At 39.3% G+C, this 20,472-nt stretch overlaps 4 protein-coding genes and 1 pseudogene across 4 annotated transcripts; 1 reads left to right on the top strand and 4 right to left on the bottom strand.

Annotated features, from left to right (window-relative positions):
• Positions 1-1,106: 1,106 nt before the first annotated feature.
• Positions 1,107-3,072, bottom strand: LOC146471507 (uncharacterized). The gene is made up of 2 exons (XM_085120759.1): positions 2,882-3,072; positions 1,107-2,256 (listed from the first exon to the last, which is right to left on the bottom strand). Exons 1-2 carry the CDS (start codon positions 3,070-3,072, stop codon positions 1,107-1,109), a joined length of 1,341 nt encoding a protein of 446 aa, XP_084976885.1.
• A 242-nt stretch (positions 3,073-3,314) lies between these two features.
• Positions 3,315-7,167, top strand: LOC146471506 (uncharacterized; annotated as a pseudogene).
• Positions 7,168-7,426: 259 nt separating this feature from the next.
• Positions 7,427-9,773, bottom strand: LOC146471505 (uncharacterized). Its single transcript, XM_085119949.1, has one exon. The coding sequence runs from the start codon at positions 9,329-9,331 to the stop codon at positions 7,793-7,795; it is 1,539 nt and encodes a 512-aa protein (XP_084976075.1). The 5' UTR covers positions 9,332-9,773; the 3' UTR covers positions 7,427-7,792.
• A 1,338-nt stretch (positions 9,774-11,111) lies between these two features.
• LOC146471504 (uncharacterized) lies at positions 11,112-12,219 on the bottom strand. The gene has a single exon (XM_085119973.1). It carries the CDS (start codon positions 12,197-12,199, stop codon positions 11,612-11,614), a length of 588 nt encoding a protein of 195 aa, XP_084976099.1. The 5' UTR covers positions 12,200-12,219; the 3' UTR covers positions 11,112-11,611.
• Positions 12,220-17,775: 5,556 nt separating this feature from the next.
• Positions 17,776-19,180, bottom strand: LOC146471503 (pancreatic secretory granule membrane major glycoprotein GP2-like). Its single transcript, XM_085120758.1, has 2 exons — positions 19,150-19,180; positions 17,776-18,152 (listed from the first exon to the last, which is right to left on the bottom strand). Exons 1-2 carry the CDS (start codon positions 19,178-19,180, stop codon positions 17,776-17,778), a joined length of 408 nt encoding a protein of 135 aa, XP_084976884.1.
• Between the last annotated feature and the right edge of the window lie 1,292 nt (positions 19,181-20,472).

Raw genomic sequence — 20,472 nt, 5'->3', positions numbered from 1 at the left:
ATTTCAGCCGAAAATTAATATTCTTGCAGCATTTCTGTTTGAAGGCAGCAATTGATTACCAGGGCATGTAGTGCCTAGTTTAGAGTACATTGCCATGATGGTTTTACTGGGGTTTTCAATTGTCAATTTTATTTTAAAATTGCAAATGCATACTCATCCTCACGAGCCAAATACTCAAGAGGAATACTTCTAGCTCGTGAAGGAAGGCCAAGCCTTAGTATTAAAGTTCTCAGTCTAAAAATTACTTCTTAAATAGAAAGAAACGTACAGGAACCTAGCCAGATTTCGTGGAATCCTGTAAAATCGTGCAGTATTCTTGTTGGATCTAATGAAAGATCCTTCAAGATTAATGCTAGATCCTTCAAGATTCTTCAAGATCTCTACATGTATGCACGATTCTTCAAAGATCCTATGCAATATCTTACAAGTTTTTTTGCAAGATCTATTTAAGGTGACTGAACACAGTTTTGATAGGTTTTGAGTATGTGTTATTCGTCAAGGTGTAATGTGAGAAATATTGCAGCTAAGAAGCTGAAAATTGGCAAACACAAAGTATAGTGATGGAAGATGTTTATTAATGAATAACATTGACACTTTCAACTGTTTCCATGGCAACGCGGATGATTGAAAACAACCCTAAAATTTCACTTTTATGAGGCTTTCATAAAATCCAGTCATTAGATTTTGTCCTGAACCTGCACACAGCTTTCAATAAATAATTACTATTGTTTGAAATTAAGATGAACAAATTTTAACAAACGGTTTTGTAAAAATTTAAGAATAAAGCTGCCCACTGAATATTGCTTGTTTCTCAGATTTCCTTTGTTCAACTTTTGTATTAGAGTTCTCATTATTTGAAATGCGGTGAAAATAATAGTTCTGACAAATTTCATAAAATTCTAATGGGTGGATTTTGAAAAATTCTCCTTTGTGTACGTCGTCTTGAAAGGTCAAAGAATAGAGCATTCGCACATGCCTTCGTTTGTACGCATGCGCAAGACGAGATAATTTCTCGGAAATTCGGGATGTGTTCATCGGCGAATGGAATCTTTTTTGCTGCCAAAGATTCGCTCCACAAAGAGGACACAATACAATGTAAATGAAAATTAACTATGAATTCCCTTAAAATGACTTAAAATTAAGTGTAATGTCAAAGGGTCTGCAGTTCCACGAACGCAACGAGTTCGACTGTTTGTTGGCGGATTTGCCAAAATGGCGAGAAGCCCTTGTTCTCCTTGTGCTTCAAAAAGTTGCTTCACGTGATGATAGCCGATACCGGAATCTGCAAGCTTTTTAGCAATGGACTTCTTCATTACCCCGCCTTGTGAGGAATCGCTAATTACGCCGTCAAAGGACTTCAAGAGAGTGTGACTTTTGTCGAGGTAATGCATTTCTTCGATGGCTGAGTTTAGTTCCGTTGTACCGCTTTTGTTGACAATTGTAGAAGGGGATAAGTGCAGGGAGGACTTGAAGGGGATTTTATTAAGCGCCTTTACATCCTCAAGTGCATCGTGACATTGAAAATCAGTGCCAAAAAGGTGTTTGTAAAGTGATCCCTGATTAATTTTCACGAATGAGCCGTCGCCTTGTTTGACCGCCTCGTGTTTGTCTTTGATCAAGTTGCGGAACAAGACTAGACTGTCAGCAAAGTGAACATCTAACTCATTCATCTTCTGAAGAAGCTCTGGCGAGTTATCTTGGAGTGCTCTCAGGAGGATATGGGTATCGAAAGAAGCAGAGTTATGGCCAATAAGTACAATTTTGTCACAAGAATTGGAACGCGTTGAATCCTCAAGGAAATCAACAAATAATCGAAGACATTCTCGCAAAGGAATTGTTTGCAAAGGGTTGCCTCCACGATACAGAATCTTCTTCCCCCCAACCCATGTTGTTTTGAATTTGTTTACCCGAGAAGCATATGGAGAGATTTCTTTTGTCGGTGTAGTAAATCTAGAAAACGATGCTCCTTGTTTTGTCTCGGCTGCCAATTGAATTATTTCAGCTTGCTTGCCTGCACAGCGTGTTTCAGTGTCAAATATTACAAAACAAAAACCACTAGCACTACGTTCATCGACAGGACAGGTGATGTACTTCTTTGGAGGTCGTTCGCTAAAATTGGGAACAGATTTTTCGAATTCTTTCAATTCTTGTTGGGTGACAATTGCTTTTTGTAACAGCTCAGGGTCAAGAGTCAGAGCAATGCCACTTGCGTAGCTGATTCCCTCTCGATTTGATTGAGATTTGTTTCTCGATTTCCTTTTCAAATAATTCAGTCTACGTTGTTTCTTAAATTCAATGCTTGACTTCCATTTTTGTTCGGCCTCTCTCTCATGGTCAATTAGTGCTATTTTTTGTTCAGTAATTTGGCCAGGTTCTATATCAACACAGTGTAAAGTGTCTAGCAGGTATTGTTTTCCAAGGTTTGTCTGAGCAACAGCGGCAGCAATTCTTTGATCTGCACTTTAGCTTCCTCCATAAAACCTTATTTTAGGAACTTTAGAACCTACTGTGCTGTGTAAGCTTTCATTACTCTGTGAGGAGGCATTTTCCACAAGTTTGTGAATAACAGTGTCACTCGAGTATACTTGAAACAATTTAGTTAAATTCTCCTTCAGATTTTCTCCCTTCAAATCATTGCCATTAGGGAGATCATTGTGGGTAAAGGTGTCAGGATTTTGAAGCCACTTGCACCAGTTCAATTTGCTTTCCTCACATTTTTTGTGGTCACCAAATGCATGGGGCACAAGAGCAGTAAGTGATGTTCTCATTTTTTTCTGGATCCCCTTTGTTTTGGTTTAAACAGTAGCTAAAGCATTTCTGATAATAATCAATAACTTTCTGTGACAGGAGAGATTCGCCAGGGGAATTGCTTTTCTCGGACCTGATCTTGTGGAGGTAACTGACAAGTGTTCTTGTTGCATGAGTGCTGTCAGACCATTTTTCTACACTGTATGCCACTTCTTCATGAATCTTAGCAATTGTGGAACTGTCATCATCTCCAATGAAAACAGAGTACTTTACACCATGATTAGGAGCATCTTTAAATAGTCTAACTCCTACTTCAGGTTCCATTGATTTTGACGAACCTTTGTGATTTTGTCGGCAGTCATAATGAGCAGGCTCTTTACCTTTTGACCGAGCACTTTCACAGATACGACATCATTTATTTGCACAAGAGTAGTCAAGGACTTTTTTGGTTTTTGAGCCCATGATTGCTCCATGCCCTGTCAGCGAATCATTAGCCCTCCCACGTTTTAACCATTGCATATCATATGAAATAGAGAGAGATAACAAGCCGTCCGGGTATGGTTGGCCAAATGTTGCAAAATTCAACAACTTGCATATTTATATTCAACAACTTTTATTTATGTTCAACAAGATATATTCGTATTCAACGTTTTATATTTATATTCAACAATGCGCATTTTCCTTCAACTTCAACTTAAATTATTTTCGTTCAACAACAATATTTGTTCAACTTCAACTAAAATTATTTTCGTTCAACAACAATATTTGTTCAACTTCAACTGTCATATTTATTTAACACTCAACGAAAATAACTGTTCAACTTCAATACAGACTTCTAGTTTCTACTTCCCTCTATATTTGTCATACAAGTAAGTTGTTGAAAGTTCCCGGACATTCAAAATATCTTTATTTAACAAAAATTCCCCACCCCGTCCCCGCTTAAATACGCTAACTTGACTACCCAGTCCCCCGATCACTTTATGCCTTGAATAAAGATGGCGTCGACGTCGGAACTTGATGCTAAGGAAGAACTGACACAGATGGTCAGAGAATGCGTTCGAAACGAAATTGCTCTTCAACGATCGGGAAATAGTACCTCGTTACTGATGAGAACTTGCGACCTTATAGCGAGTTCAGCTCGATCTGCGAGCCGAGAGATGACAAATTCCATCGCGCCGGACTTTCCCGCCACTGGTACTCCGGGTCAGCCGGGTCCTTCTTCTTCGTCTTCTTTTCAGACTGGGCAGTCGCAGTATTTTCAAACAGGAAAAAAGAGGCCTGCAGCTACAACGAATCATCCATGGCGCCTAAAGGGTAAACAGAAGAAACAAACAAAGCAGGAGTTCCACCCCAAAGCCGTTCATCTCCTTGACAAGCCTGAAGATCTGGATGAAAATGGCTTTGTTCCCGACTACACAGTTACTGACGATATGGTCCTACTGAAAGGGTATTTTGAGCTGGGGACAGGCCAGTCGGAAAGTGAAATCAGAGAGAGTATAACCGAGGTACTGAAGCAGCGTTTCCCATTTGTAAGACCAGAACATTTTGACTTTGTTAAGCGTGAGCGTAACAAAGTAACCACCCCAGTCGTTAACAAATCTCTTGAATGGAATTACAAACACGTAAAAGAATTATGTGGTCAGGGAAAGCTTTACATTCGTTTGAATGTCTTGAGAGAAGTCATCGACGCATGTGAAGAACCATCACCCACAGGAACTAAAGATGACGACGATGATGACTTGATGAGGTCACCTTTTTCACTGACCATGCCCAAGAAATTTGAAAGTTCGACAGGAAATGGATCCATTGCAGAATATGGACAGTCGGAAACAAGCCTCACTAGCATGGGTGTAAGTGCATCTGGATATGGGGCATCTACCTCTGCTGATTTAGTGGTGGCCTCCATTGCTGGTCCAAGCAGTCAGAGTGATAAGGAAACACTGCGAGAGCTGCTGCCATCTGCAAGTGATGAACAACTTGACAATGCACTCCAAGAATTTGGTGGTCTTGATTCAGCAGCAGATGCTCTTCTTGAGGGGGATTCCCTTCAGGGAGACTCTAATACAGCAGTGTGTGAGTCAATAGTCCAGATCATCGAAATCCTGGGGAAAAAGTTGACAGGAAAAAGAAAGAAACTAGAAGTTGATGAAGGTGATCTTGTTCAAGATGCAGTGGTCTACTACAAGTCAATTCAGTTTGATGCTTCCTGCCCTTTGAGAATTACCTATCAAGGCCAACCTGCCATAGACAGTGGGGGAGTAATGAGGCACTTTTATTCTGACTTATTTGAAGGTTTAGTAGAGGGCAAGTTAATGGTGCTGTTTGAAGGTGAAAATGCCCACAAGGTGCCAAGTTACCAACCACAGGCTGTTATGAGTGGAATGTTTGAAATGGTTGGAAAAATGATTGCCCATTCTCTTGTGCAAGGAGGCCCAGGTTTTCCATGTCTGGCTCTGCCATGTTTCTATTACCTTGTGAATGGGGATGTTATGTGTGCATTTGCATACTGCGATGTTTGGGATATTCCAGATCCATTTTCTAGGAACATAGTCATGCAGGTAAATGCCCAGTACATTATGAGTTTCTTTTTAGGTTAACTTTTAACAGTAAATCCAGTAAGTGTACACTGCATCTCACAAACACCACATTACAACCATCCATTGTCTAATAGTTTGTGATAAAGTTAATATTGGATAAGACTCCTTAATTAGCCATGTTCTAAACGAGCAGGGGACTGGGTACAAATATTTTTAAAATCGAATGAATTGAAAAATGGACATCGTCATCTGAAAGAGCATCCAAATTATTACCGGTAGTAAATTCACTGTATTTGATTATTATTGGTTTAATTTCAAAGGCATGGTTCACTTTTAAAATACACCAAAATAAGAGAGTGTAGCATGGATTGGAGGGGCAGCTGTCCCTCCAATACATACTATTAAGCTCTCTTATTTTAGCGATTATCAAAAGTGTACCATGCCTTATAAAAGGGCCTATCTTTTGCCCACACCTACAATTCATAGATAATAAGACTTCTCCAGCCAGTACATATAGGTTTCTAGTCATATCTGCAACATTTATTTCTATTTTTGCTTATTCATACAAAGCTGATGGATGCCAGTGATGATGATGAACTGGCAGAGCTAGCCAAGAGTGATGAAGTAATCAATCTGTTGGCTCATTGTGGAGAGACAAGTGTTCTGCAGGTACCATTTGCTTTGACTATATTTTTATTTATATTGTTCTGCCCTGCATGCTACCGCTGACATTGTGTACCCCCCGTGCTGACAGCCAGGCCCAGCCTTCTAATGAGACCCCTGCAATTACTGGTTTTTTTTTTTTTTTTTTGCTCACTTAAACGTTGAACTTGCCTACAAATGTTGATTTATTGTGACAGGCATGCAACTTTCATTCTCTAGTTTATTCAGTTTTTATTTCATTCAATATATCCTGTACTGTGTATTGTTCTAGTTTCTACCCTTCCTTCCCACCCTTTGGTGGGTGGAGAAGTTAGAAGTTGATATCTATTATTTCCCACATTCCAAATTATACTTACTATCAATTGTATTAAGTTGATTTGTTCAAAGCCAGTAAAGTATCTGCTTATATATCATTGTTTGCTCAAATTGTTTGAGTTTGTACAATATTCTATTTCAGATGTCTACAAAAGGGAAAATAATTCAGTCAATAGTGATGTATGAGGTCATTTCAAAGCGAAAAATGGCATTGGATCAGTTGAGAAAAGGATTGACAACCCTTGGTGTCCTTGATGAGATGTCAAAGCACCCACTTCTTTTTGAAAATGTGTTCACCTTTAAACCTGTTGAGCTGACACCCGCCACAGTTAAAGATTGTCTCAAATATCCAGATGAATTAAGCAAGCAAGCACAGGACACCAAGATGATGATGACCAGATTTGTTGACCAGTCGTAAAGTGCCAGGTTGATGCAATTTATGCAGTACTGTACTGGAAGCAAGACAATGCCTTCAGTTCAGAATTTTGTAATAAATGTAAATTTTCATAGTGAAAGTTACACCTCTTCATCAACATGTACCTTTACATTGTTATTACCTGATCATTTTCCCTCTTATGGTCTGTTTGAACTTTCACTGGATTCAGTCTTTTCTTCATCTGGAAAGTCTTTTACCTCAGTGTAAACAACAACACTGCCCTAAATTTATACATTTAGAGGCTCTTATGTAAGCAAGACTTATGGATAGGTTGCTGTTTGTGTACTGTTAGGTTTACCGAAAAGAGGTCATTACTGAGTTGTTGTTGGTAACCTTCTATGGAATTTGAAAGATGTAGTAATTGGATTTGCCACTTTAAAGTCAAAGATGACTTGCAACAGTTTTCATGCCTTTGTTTTGATGGATTGAAAGTACTGACCCATATCAGATCCCATGATCTGGGTACAATAGTGTTGATGTGCAATTCACTGATCAATTTAGTTGTGTTATGCCAGCATTAAAACATTGAAAAAGCCTTGCCATTTCTAGTATAAACTCATTGGTATGTATTGTCTTTAGCTGCTGATTCTTGGAAATGATATGTTTTGCCAAACAAAATTCCTTACATTATTTTGTTATTGAACATTACATGTAAAATGGTATTATTGTAATAAATATTAATCATTAGTGACCTGTTCTTTAACAATTAATTGTGATAGATGGACTATCACAAGCAATAGTTTCCCCTCTATGCAAAATATTAACAATAGCACTAGTTTTAGGATCACTGACAATGCACGATGTTCCATTCCACAATGTATCAAACCACAACTACAAAGTGCAAATTAGCATTTAGCAACCTAAAACAATATAGACCTCAACATGAGGAATAAATTACAGAGTTTGTGAGTTTTTCCCCATGGCCCAGAGCCTCGCAGTGACATCTCTTGTTTTAGGCTGAACTTTAAAATATCGAAATTGGGCTGTTGTGGAAGATGCCACATAACACTGTCCTCCCAAGCATCAATTTACATACTTGTGTTTCTGATTTTAGGGAAAAAATACAGTGTTTAGTTCTCTATAAGTAAGTATTTCATTGAGGAGCGTGGTTGGAAAGCAAGTTTTCCAGGAACTCAAGGGCCCTCTGGAAAATATCTATGGCAAAAGCACTTGAATTCTCAAGTGGATCAATTTCATTTGTTAGCCTAGAGATAATGTCATCTGGTAGATTCAAATCCACTTCATTGACTTCAACAGTAGACAGACCATCATCTGGTGGAGGTGGTGCGTTAGGGTCAAAACCAAACCACTCATAGTCATCGCCACTGACATTAACATCACTTCTCACATCAGCCACTGCAACAAGTCTTCCGTTCACCCTGTCTATCATTTCATTAGACCAGATTTGTTCCGGACTCCAATTTCTTTCATTTCTTATGGGGTGCTTGTTCCAGGCCTCAACAAAACTAGCAATTGCAGCATTAATTCTAGGCAAGTAAACATAATGCAGAACAAACAAATGAAGGGGATTGGCGATGTCAAGCAAACCAGATTCCTCCAAGGATTTGAAGGTGTAGTAAAACACATTACCGAAACATCGAAACACATCACGCCATAACCGCTCTATTCTCTGATTACGTGTAGAGCTTCCAACAAGTGCAGATCCACGATCTTGGCCTCGAAATGCAATCATGCGTTCCCATACCAAAACGTTTTCACCTCCATGGTCAGTCCGTACTCTAGATGGCCACGAGTACCTTTCGACACCCTGCAGAAAAAGGCCTTCAACAGTCTCCTTTCTGTTGTTTGTAGAACACTTCAAAAAACAAATTAAACGAGAGTAGCCATCTATACAACCGTGTATAACGAAACCCCATGTAATCAAACTGTGATGGCCGTCTATATGCCATAAACTGTTAGGACCAGGCACTGAATAAGCTCTCCTAGAAATTACTGTTGCCCATCTCAAACGGCAGTTGATCGGATCAACTCGTGAAATGCTGGCCCGAATACGATCCCTTTGAACATTGATCCCCATACTTCTCAAGTGGCCACGAACCATTGAGTAACCCACAAGGCCTCCTTGCACGCTCATGAAAGCACGCACAATATCATCAAGATTCGTATTTGTGATATTTGTAAAGCCAGTTTCCTCAGTAATACCAAGTTCTCGTACCGGTCGCCACAGGGTCCATCGCGAAACTAGAAGAAGTCCGGCGATGTCTTTCCACTTGAATCCTAAAGCCCTAAAGTGTAACAAAGTCTCTTTATTGATCTCGTACTTTGGTCTTCCCGGTCCTCTGTTTACGGTACGCTCCGGCGGACTTAGCAGATAAACTGCTAAGTGGGTACAATTTGGAGTGTTGGTTAGCTCCATTTCTGTCAATTTTCGACACCAAAGATGATACAGTACTCTCAAATTATTAGCAACCTCGGTCAACTCTGCTTTGTGCTCGTTAACAACCGGTAATACGTTTTCCACAAATTTTGCTGCTGCGTCTAAACGATTGATAGCCCACTCAATAAATGATCGGGAAGTGCTATTTTCTCCCTCTTCACAAATGTTTAACACACTTAAAACATCCTCAAAGCAATCCATGAAAGAATGCTCGTCTACTGTTCTAGTAGCCATTTTGATTTTTGGCGGGAATCAATCAGGTTTTGTGCCGGGAAGGGAATGGGTTCCATGTTTGGGATTGGTGGGTGGGGAGGGACGGGGTATTTTGTTGAATGAAGAGATTTACAATGTCCGGGAACTTAACTCACAAAACAGTCATGATTTTTGTTGAATGAAAAAAGTCTGTATTGAAGTTGAACAGTTATTTTTGTTGAGTGTTAAATAAATATGACAGTTGAAGTTGAACAAATATTGTTGTTGAACGAAAATAATTTTAGTTGAAGTTGAACAAATATTGTTGTTGAACGAAAATAATTTAAGTTGAAGTTGAAGGAAAATGCGCATTGTTGAATATAAATATAAAACGTTGAATACGAATATATCTTGTTGAACATAAATAAAAGTTGTTGAATATAAATATGCAAGTTGTTGAATTTTGCAACATTTGGCCAACCATATCCGAGTCAGGGGTCTTCCCATGAGATTTTTCAATATCAATCTCATCTTGCAAAGCCATTCTGCAAGAATTAGCTGCAACCTCTTCAACAGCAAGGCCAATTTCCCTCTCGCGTCGCTTGTATGTGCTTCGATTTATTGTGGGGACATTTAATGTAGTGAAAAAGCTGTTAACGTGTGTCAAGAGAGGATGAAGGTAAGAGAGGTAATCCCCCATATAAGCCTTATTCCCATCGTGATCCCTCTGAAGTTATTTTTAGATCTCCCGCGAGATCCAGTGTCCCAAGAGGGTTAGGTGATAGCCAATCATATATCCTGAATTTTACCCGCGTTGACAGCTGAACCTATTCCCACGCAATGCTACACGTCTTTCGCGAATTGATCTAAAAACAAAATGGCGGAACATGCGTACAGAAAGCGGTGCCTGCATATGTTTTGTGGACGAATGCGAGTTTAAAGTGGTTGTATTTGGACAAAGCAGATTGGAAAAGAATCGCTCCGGCATGATTTGTTTTAGAGCCCAGCTGTGCGGAAATTATGCAAGAATATTACAATACAATTAGCTAGCGAAATTTGAAAGCCGTGATTGAACAGACAAATACAAACATCTCAACCTAGGGACGAATTTCGATATTTTTATCGCAGTGCGTACAAAATCCGTACAGTCATTGAAATCTACGTTTTATTTAATTTCTAATAACGTATGTAGTTAAGCGAGAACAAATCTTTTTCATGCAAGAGTATTACATTTCGCTGTCGAAACATTGAAAGCCTCGATTGAACAGACGAGTATAAACATCACAACCTCCGGCACGAATTTTGATATTTTTATCGCAGTGAGTACAAATCCCTTTGGTCATTGAAATCTACATTCCATTAGCTTTCTAATCACGCATGTAGCTAAGAGATTCTTTAAAAAAGAGGCGAGAAACAAATCTTAGCTTTTATATGCAAGAGTGTTACATTATATTTGAATTGAAGCCGCGATTGAACACACGAGTATAAAGATCACAACCGCGGCACGAACATTTTGATATTTTTGTCACAGTGAGTTTAAATTCTCTTCGGACATTCAAATCTACATTTTATAAGCTTTCAAATCACGTGTATTTCTTATAGATTCGTTGGAAGTAACGCGAGAAACAATTTTTTTTATGGAAGTGTATGATTGTGATTAGCCGTTGTAAAATTAATAACGGTGAAAGACACGTAACGCGCGAGGTAACATTATCCGCGAGAAAATCGATACCTCCGAAAAATAACTTCAGAGGGATTACGATGGGAATAGGGCCTATATGGGGGATTACCTCTCTTACCTTCATCCTCTCTTGCGTGTGTATATCCTATACCACTATCAATGGCACCAAGAGCGACTCGTGTGTTTATGTCATAGGCTCCAGGACCTCTTCTGCCAGTGTGGTGCTGTCTGGAAGTAGGAATTTTGTTTGTTTTGCCACATTTATGGCATGCGACAGAAATAAGGCTTGCACATCCTTTCTTTGTTTCCCTCACTGCATCAGTAATAGAAAGGGGCCCTAGGAGAAATGGATAGGATCGAAATTTAAGTTATTCACCTATTTCAAAACATGTTTTCTTAGAAAGTTTGCTTTGGACAATTAAAAATTACTGTATAAAGCATGTAAGCACATTTTACCAGATTTGCAGTGCTGGCATGATTTTAAAGATTGTTGAAAAAAACCAAGATCAATAATTCTGTATCCAGACAGTTCTGCGGGCTTGTTGTCACTGGCTGAATCAGGAAACTGTTGAAATAAACAAAAGTTTATGATCTCTTTGAAGTGTTTATTTATACGTAACCCGAGAAGGAATGTAAATAATTTACCAATTCCCCCAGTTTGCACTCACCATTTCTCCACTAGCAGTCTTTGGGTCGTGGCTGTTTTTGCGAAGAATGCGTGGTTCCGCCGATGTGTTGTTGTTCTCCTTGTTTTCGGTTGGAGGAAATAAGCGGCGTTTACAAAGTTCAGCCCTGGCTGCTTCGGTCATTGTCTTTCGCTTCGCGGCTTTCACGGTGCGCGAAAAATAAAATGGGTATTTTTTCTGAGGGGTTTGCTGGCTGTTCTCGTCATTTTTTCCACAATTCGCGGTTCTTCTTGAAAGCAACATCGAAAGGAGGATAGTTAGTTGAAGACTGAAAAGAAAATAATTATTGCGGCTCTCCTCTTGGCAACATTTAGTCACGCTATCGTTACGACTCGACTCCGAACTTTTTTGGTACATTGTAGTTGTGCAAGCTGATTGCAACACATTTTTTTCCAAAGTCAACACAGTTGAACGCAATTTGAGTGACTCCTTTTTCCATTTCATGGTTTGAGGAGCGCGTTTCAAAAGCCGACAAAAACAGGCAAAAAAAATTTTCGCCGCCATATTTGTTTGTCTGATCAAAACCCGCGCCATCACGCGCATTGCCGCTGACCGCGCACGAAACTGTGTTCAGTCACCTTAAGAGCCTTGAAAGATCCAATGCAAGGTCCTTTTCAAGCTTTTTGTAAGCTCCTCTATGAGAGATCCTTCAAAGATCATCTTGCAAGATCTGTCCAAGATCCTGTGGACGTTCCTTCAAGACTTATGCTAGTTCCTTCAAGGCCCTGCAAGATCTATACAAATCCTTTAAAGTTCCTGTGCAAGACCCTTTAAACTCTGCCCAAGGATCCGCAACATATGTGCAAGATCCTTCAAGCTCTTTGTGAGGTCCTGCAAGATCTATGCAAGATCCTTCAAAGTTTCTGTGTAAGATTGTTTAAGTGCTGTCCGAGATTCTAAAGATTTGTGCAACGTCCTTTAAAGATCCTGTGCAGAATGCTGCAAGATCTGTGGATGTTTATTGGCGGTTATGATGCAACACTGTACTGTTGTCCTGTGCTCTTTGTCAAGTTTTTAGACTAAATGAAATCTTTAAATGTGACCATAACGCTCTAAAACAGTATACATGTGTAAGTAATGTCGGCAGCTTACCGGTAAGTGTTCGTGGGGGCAGTCTTACAGTCCTTAAACTTGCTCAAACATCAAAACGAATTAATATTCTAAAGTTTCGCGATTAAAAGTAAAATCTTAAAGGCCATTTTTGATATAATTATTTTGATTTATGCAATTACAATAAAGCTTCTCGACTTATTTCAGCTATTTTAAAACACAAAGACCTGGACATCGCAGCCACCTAAGAAGCTCAAAGTACTTTTAGAATGCTATGCTGTGCTAAAAGACCTTTGGGTAGAAATGAGAAGTTATAAATAATGTTTTTTTTACTTTGGCGATTTTCACAAGAATGCGGAGGTAACTAAAATCAGCCCATAAAAATGATTCTTTAGTTACTTGAAACCGCTCTTACATATCTTTTTCTAATTTCGTCCACAAGTGGTCTAGATTGAGTAGTTTATATCCTGAAACTTTCTTTGTAAAGTTTCTAACTAGATCTCAACATAATCGACTTTATGTAAAATGAAGTGCTTTTGCTAGGAAACCAACAAAACACGCAATTTGATCACAGGTTGAAAACGTGCGCTGAGTTAATGACCTAAATCGAAGCAAGCCTTCCACGAGAAATATTGATTTGAAAAGATCCCTCCAAATGCCAGAAAAACTGATGCGGCCTCCTTAACAGTGGCCAAATTACCTTATTAACCCCGCTTATAAAACGAAACTTGTATTCGTTTCCACTCTCCACGTACTAACACAACACCACCGTTTATTTTTGTTCCTGCCCCGTTATACATGTATGTCTGCAGAATAAGCTATTATAGCTTCTCTCACAATATTTCTCCTTGACTTCCTAGGGGAGCCAAGTATAAAATCGTCGGTTGTTTATATTATTTGTTGTTTGCTTTTCTTAAGAAGTATAGAACCAATTTGAGTGTGAGACATTACGAAACCTGGCCATTTTCACGAGCAAAGGCAAAACGTGATTGGTGGACTAAGAAATTGAATTTCTTTTTAAAAACGGAGACGGAGGGTTCTTTTTTTCGTAATAGAGAGTTTATTTAGATCCGAGTGTACCGCGAACCTCTAAACGCGGTTGGCGGTTACCCGTTTGCGAATAGACGTTCAAACGTAATTCGATTTAGTTCTTCTTACAAATTTACGGCCGCCGTTTTGAATCAGAAGCCATGAATGGCACTTGTTTTCAAGATCCAATAGAATAAATCAAATTTAGCATTTTGTAAATATCTGGGCTAAATGGCGAGGCTTTGAAATATTCAGGATACATCAGTCGTACTTTCTTCTGGTCAGTCGTGGTTCGATTCACGGTGAGGTTGGAGACTTTTTCCTTTGCCTCGTGCGATCTCCCATTTCCTTTTTAGGGCTAACGGTCAGTAGGAAATTCATGTTCCTTTTTTTTAAATGCTTTCTTTCAGAACTTACAAGAATGAAAGGTTAACATTAAAGGGCGATTTACACAGTACGACTTTGTCGCATGTGACAAGCTTACGAAAGGCCTACGACAAGAATTGTTTCGTATAAATCAGACTTACAACTCTCTTACGACTGTCGTGTACGTCCCCCAAAATGCCTTAGTTTTAAAATCCTGCGGCAATCGTAGGTACAGGCAATGTTGAATGACGAGAGTTGTGTGCGAATTTTTGCATGACGCGAGCAGCGTGCGCTCTAGAAATCGGACGCGACAATCGTAAGCAAAAGTTGTACTGTCTCAATCGGCCGTAAGATGCACAAAAAATACGATGTACTTAAAAAGAACAAAACGTGTTTCTTTCGAGTTAACGTTGATTACATTGCTTGACTTAATTTTGAGACCTGGTATTACTGCAACTTAGCACGCAAGATGAATATATATTTTGACTCCGAAAACGACACAGTCGAGACCCTCGTTTAATATTGACACCACAGTTACTGCTTAATGCGGACACCTCGTCATAACACGCAGTTCACTGGGCCCCAGGATCACAATTTATATGCAAACTCCTCGTCGGTAACATAAACTAATTTTCAATACCGTAGACCCTGACTCGTCCTCTGTATAAAGACGAAGACGACTGGGAACGAGTCAGTCGTAGACCTACACCTTTCAAAAGCTCTATTTTTACTGGACTGTGATGACCTGAGGCTGCATTGTTCTGTTGCTCATTCTTTTGTCCTCTCGACCAACCATGTTACGCGTTTCAAATGGTACAGGTCGCCCCGCATAATATGGATTTTCTGGTTTGGTTCCACGGGTGTCGATATTAACCCTATTCAATCAAAGACCGTAAAACTTCGGGACTTTTTCAGAAATGTATCTGGGAAAGTTTTGATGAGGTCAGTTTTTGTTAATTGATTTTGATGTCACCATAACAATCAATTTTTGACTGGCAGTTTAGAAAATCCCTTTTTCAAATGAAGAAACATTTCATTTCTTCCTGTGAATTCTCTTTTTAGCTTATGTTCAATATCGCCGCTTTCTTGAAGTTTTGGGATAATCCAGAAATCCAAGATGGCGGCCATTTGGCAATCATGACCTATAAGCATCCTCGTTCCCAGAGCCTACGATCTTTTGGTCAGCGGTTGGATCGTAGGCCCCGGTAACAGCCGTTACCGGATGTCGTGAATTTCACGACATCCGGTAGCGCACGCTCAGTGTGATAAATTACCATTGCGCTTGCTCAGTATTATTATTGCTCAGTACTACTCAGTATTTCCTCAGTATATTACTCTTAGTATTAGAAAGTAAAGACAAATGCGCAGAAGCGTAGCATTTTTTACCTTATAGCGGATCAGGTTTTCGACAGCCAATGAAAAAAAAAAAGATATTTTTGGATGGACCCAGAGCCACTCGTTCAACAATTTAAAAAAAAAAACGTTGGGGCTCTGGGGACGAGAATGAACCTATAAGCGACGTCACATGGCGTCATCACTATGCGCTATGTTCTTCAAAGGAGAAATGATTGGACGTACTATATACCCCTCAAGTCTCAATTTTCTCGACAATTTTCTTTTTTGTGTCTTTTTCTGTTTACGTCATTTGTGACTATCTGTACAAGATGGAGACTTAATTAAGACTTCGTTCAAGTTCATCGAAGAAATTCAAAATAACCCGTGTGTATGGGACACACCAAAAGTCGCCATGTTGTTATTTTTTAATTTTGAAAGAAAGCGATTTCTGTTTAAAGTTTTCCAACTAGAGTTTGGAATTTTTAGAGCCTTTAGAGAGGTGAGACTGCTTCTAGCTCACTCTTGTCGGTTTCAGCATTATAAATAAAACCTATTACCATACAAAAGGCAACATGATCAACAACTTCAAACACACAGGCCAAGTACGTAAACTTAGCAAATTAAGTCATACGTTTACTCTCTGTCGGCAAGACTAAAGAATTTTATTGTTATTCTCCCTTTTTGCACTTTTAATTACGCTTCTGCAGATTCAGTAAAATGCGGTCAATAGATTGTTGTACCTCATTATAGCGATGTATTAAGGTATTTGAAACTAACACAAATTGAGAGAAAAAAGTTGGGATAATGAACCGTGAAAGACTAACTGAAATAAGGTAAAACACCGAAGGGCAGATGCCTCTTATATTCAAGTTCTTTCGGACGTACATGTAGGCTAGCCGTACTGAGTTAATTATCGATAGCAGAGTTATAAGAGCTCGAAAGCTGAAGTTCCAAGTAGAAACAGAGTTACTGAGCGAAGTGGAAATAAACGCTCAACTTTATCTCGGGTTATTAACGCTCGAAGAAATTAACGCGACTGAAACGAAACGAAGCGTTGATTAAAATTTGTTGTAGAAAAGTATTTAAGCGCATGAAAATTAGTAACAAAACCAAAATACTGCTTAACCCCTAAATAAGCGAGTCCCACCCCTTACTAATACTACAAATGTAACATGCTTTCAAGTCATCACGTCTGGAACGGGATCTCATCCTGCATACAAAAATAAAAAGATAAATTATTAGTAAGTAAATAAGTAAGGAAATAAGTAATTAACAAATTAAAAGATAAACATGCAGATAGACAGATAGACCGACAGAAGAACGGACGGAAAAACGGGCAAGTAGCAGGCAATCAGGCATGTAGGTAGCGAGGTATGAAAATCAAGAACATTTTAAAATGGGTCTACACAGAACTTAGAATTTTCGCCCCTATTTCAGATTATTAGTAGCCAGATTGGTATTTCAAGATAACAAGCGAGGAGCAACCCCTGATTTAAGACAACATTCCCGGAAATTATGGATAGAGATGATAGATGAAGTAGCTCGGTGTTGTTAACCTATAGCCTAACCAGCGCAGACCGGGAAAGTTAACAATTAAAGTTAAACATTGAACCAACAAGACTGATGAATTTGATTAGTTAGGTGGTGAAAATTTGACGAAAAAATAAATTACAATTGTACAATTTCCAATAATTCAGGTAAAGGTTAAGATTTGAGGCAAGGTTTAAAAACAGCAGGAGCTTGCAAGTGTCTAAACCTACACGTGACCGAATAGGGATGTGAGCAGGTCTGCGCTACCACCAGCATGGCCAGGATTCAATTCCCAATGTTGACCTGAGTTTATTGTTTGTTCTCATCCCTACTTCGGGGGTTTTTCTCCGAATACTACGGTTTTTCTCCCTGCACAAAACCAACATTTCCAAATTCAATTTTGACTTGGAAACAGCACACGAAGAGCTATTCTGTGTTTGTGCTACTGAAATTCCCATTTATTTTTATTTATTCATTTATACCGATAACGCGCAGCATTAATTTTGTAGCAAAGACAACACGCTTCATCTTCCAGCACTTTCTTTTCCAGTGTTAATATTTGGAAGGCTATTTGAGCAAACATATCGACACTTCTTGTGTTGATTAGACATAAAAAAGCAGCACATAAAACAACCCCCTTGGAACAGTCTTGTTCTAATTTTCGTGAGGCGATCAAGGCCTTTCAGAACAGATATCCACCGAAATGAACTGGGTACCCCTGAATTGTTGGCTTCGATTTCAAATGATGTTCCTGGAATTCAAATGGTTGCAAGTATTAACAATCGCAATGTTGTTTTTAATATTTTAACTCAACCTGAATTTCCACAATAACGCTGACGACACTTTGGAGGTGTTTTCAACTCGTAAACGTAGAACGCGCCACAGTTTCGAACACGGATGGTAGTTGACCAGCGGCAACAGTTTTTCTTCCCGTGGAAGCAGACTTTGGCGTTGGTAATTTGACCAGCGGAGGGGAGACGGCCCGAGAGCCACCCTGGTGCACTCGTTCCACCGCGATTCGTTGGTACACAACTAGTGGGCATCCGGTTTCCTAATGCTCCTGAGAATCTGTACCACCTAGTCTTCAGTCGCTTATCACATTTGTATGGTCCTCTTTTGTATCCTTGTGCTCTCGTGGCATCGTTAAGCAGTGTGTAGCCATTGCTGCTACATTCTGCAATTCCAACTGAATGGAAACGATCAGTTAATCATTATGCGGTTTCTTGAAACTTTAGTTCCAACAATTCATCAAAAATTAAAAATCTAAAAATTAAAAATCTTGTCAGGCAACCGTGTTATTTGCAGCGATATTTCTCTTGTAGTACCAGATACGTTAATTGTAATAAAATTGCCATTTTTTTTTCTGCGCCGAGCAATTCTTATAGCAAGCTACTCATCATGTCGAATACAGGAAAGTTTCACATAAGTAAGACTTCTATGAAATTCAAACAGGTGTGCAAGTTACAGTTTTGAAGTATCTTTATTCCTCTAACAATAGTTAGCAACCTTCAGTTATGGAATTTCAGGAGGTGCCCAAAGAGATTCCTGGTCCTGTTATTAAGTCATATGAAAGAAAAGAAAAAACAAACAAACAACAACAACAACAACAACAACAACAAGAATAACAGAGAAATCTTGATTTTGACGGATACCCTAACATGTAGAGAAAGTTGTTTCCGAGGCATTTTCTTTATAACAGCGTTTCTTGAAATCAAAGCTTAGTGATATTTTCTTGATTTGGACTAACGTTAACTCGATAACATGTTTACATGTAACTATATATTTTTAAGAAATGTATGGTAGCATTATAGCAGAGGTCTGCGTGCGCCGAGCCCTATTGAGACTGAGAGGTTTTGGTAATCCCATGACTGCGAAAAATTTTGTGTAATAAAGATTGTAACTCTGTGCAGCGTAGTTAATTAATGAGAATTAAAATATTGTAATATTGAAGCTGTTAAGAGAGTTCAAACCAATGCGTCAGCAATGCTGCCCTCTTCAGTGTACAAAACTACACCGTTAACTTTTTAACCTTTTAACGGTATAGTTTTGTACCCTGAATAAGGCAGCATTGCTGAATCGTCGGTTTAAACTCTCTTAACAGCGTCAATTTTAAAATCTTTTAATTCTGCGAAAAAATTTTGTTTGGGTTATGACGTCACTGTCCTTCCGTGCGTACGACGTACGTACGTACGTCCGCCCCTCTATGACAGCCATTGTGAAATGCTACAGTCAACCTGTGTGGCAACCCGCGTTTTTTTTCGGTGGGAAGTATCATCGCCAACTGCGTGTTAGGAAAAAAAAAAAAGAAAAGGAAAACATAATTTTGAAGACGACAAAATACAAAATCAATTCATGTGAGCAACAGCAGGGAAAAAAGCAAGGTTACTAACGGAGGGAAAAACAAATCGCCTGGCACGTCGTCAGAATCTTGAAGTGAAATCATTTTACTCCGATCCGGCGCGACGAAACGTTTGGATTTTTCCTCTTGAGGTAAAGCGTTTCTCTCACCTTAACGTTGAAAAACGAACGGAAAAATCAGCAATGGAATAAAAGGACTGGTTATTCTGAGAAGAAGCGAGTACATTCGTGTGATTTTGCTGTTTTGCAAGATATTGATTTCTTGCAGTATTGACTCGCAGTTTAACTTAAACTTGAGCTAAATACTGCTAACTTCAAAGCGGTCTTTTGAGCTCATTTTTTCGGTTCATGTTCGTTACTTTCCTTGAAGTTTTATTTTCTAATCTCATCCCATTTTGCTTCATTCTCAGCTCAAACATTCAGTCAACATTCAGTCTCGCCGCAACACTAGCCTGCAGTGCAGGCGTTTTTCATGGGCGAGCGCTGAATAATAAATTTAGTTCGCGTATTTGAAGGAAGCTGAGGGGGAGGGGGGGGGGGGGGGAGGAAATGAGAGCGAAAAACAACGCCTGCCCGCAAACCCTGTGTAATCGCCAAACGCCCCTATTTATGGTTGCGCGTGATCAGTGCATTTCCGGCTTCATTTATCACAGCTTGTGCAGTCATGTCACGTATTTCGCGTGATCTAAGTTTCTACTTTGAAATCAAGCAAAATGAAGTGAAAGTTGTCTCTGTCTCAAAATAAAAAGAATCATGAAAGAATAAAGCTACTGTGTGACGGTCAAATTAGTAAATTTAGTAAAGTTAATTTTCTGCGTTCTCTTTCAGAAGATTTACAAGCGTCACGCTGTGCGCCGCAAAGGTATTTTTCCCCCCTCTCCCCCTCCCCCCTCCTTTATTTCTCAGCCAGTCGTCCTCTCCCTTAGGGTCACTTTTGACTCGCTCCAGCCCTCTCGCGCTTCCTCGCCCAAGATGACAGCAACGAAGTATTATTCAGCGCTCCCGCTCCAAAAATACGCCTGCATTGCAGGCTACCGCAACACTTAATCGTTGGCATAAACTACTGACAAGTTTTTCTCCCATACATTTCTAATTTTAGCATTTATTTGTGACAATTTTGACAGAGAACAGACACAAATACCGCGTCC

This window comes from Pavona decussata, unplaced genomic scaffold (assembly GCF_977016875.1).
Source record: "Pavona decussata unplaced genomic scaffold, jaPavDecu1.1 SCAFFOLD_102, whole genome shotgun sequence".
In the NCBI taxonomy this organism is placed as follows: domain Eukaryota; kingdom Metazoa; phylum Cnidaria; class Anthozoa; order Scleractinia; family Agariciidae; genus Pavona; species Pavona decussata.
The sequence above is the reverse complement of the archived record's forward strand: the minus strand, read 5'-3'. Positions and strand labels throughout refer to the sequence as shown.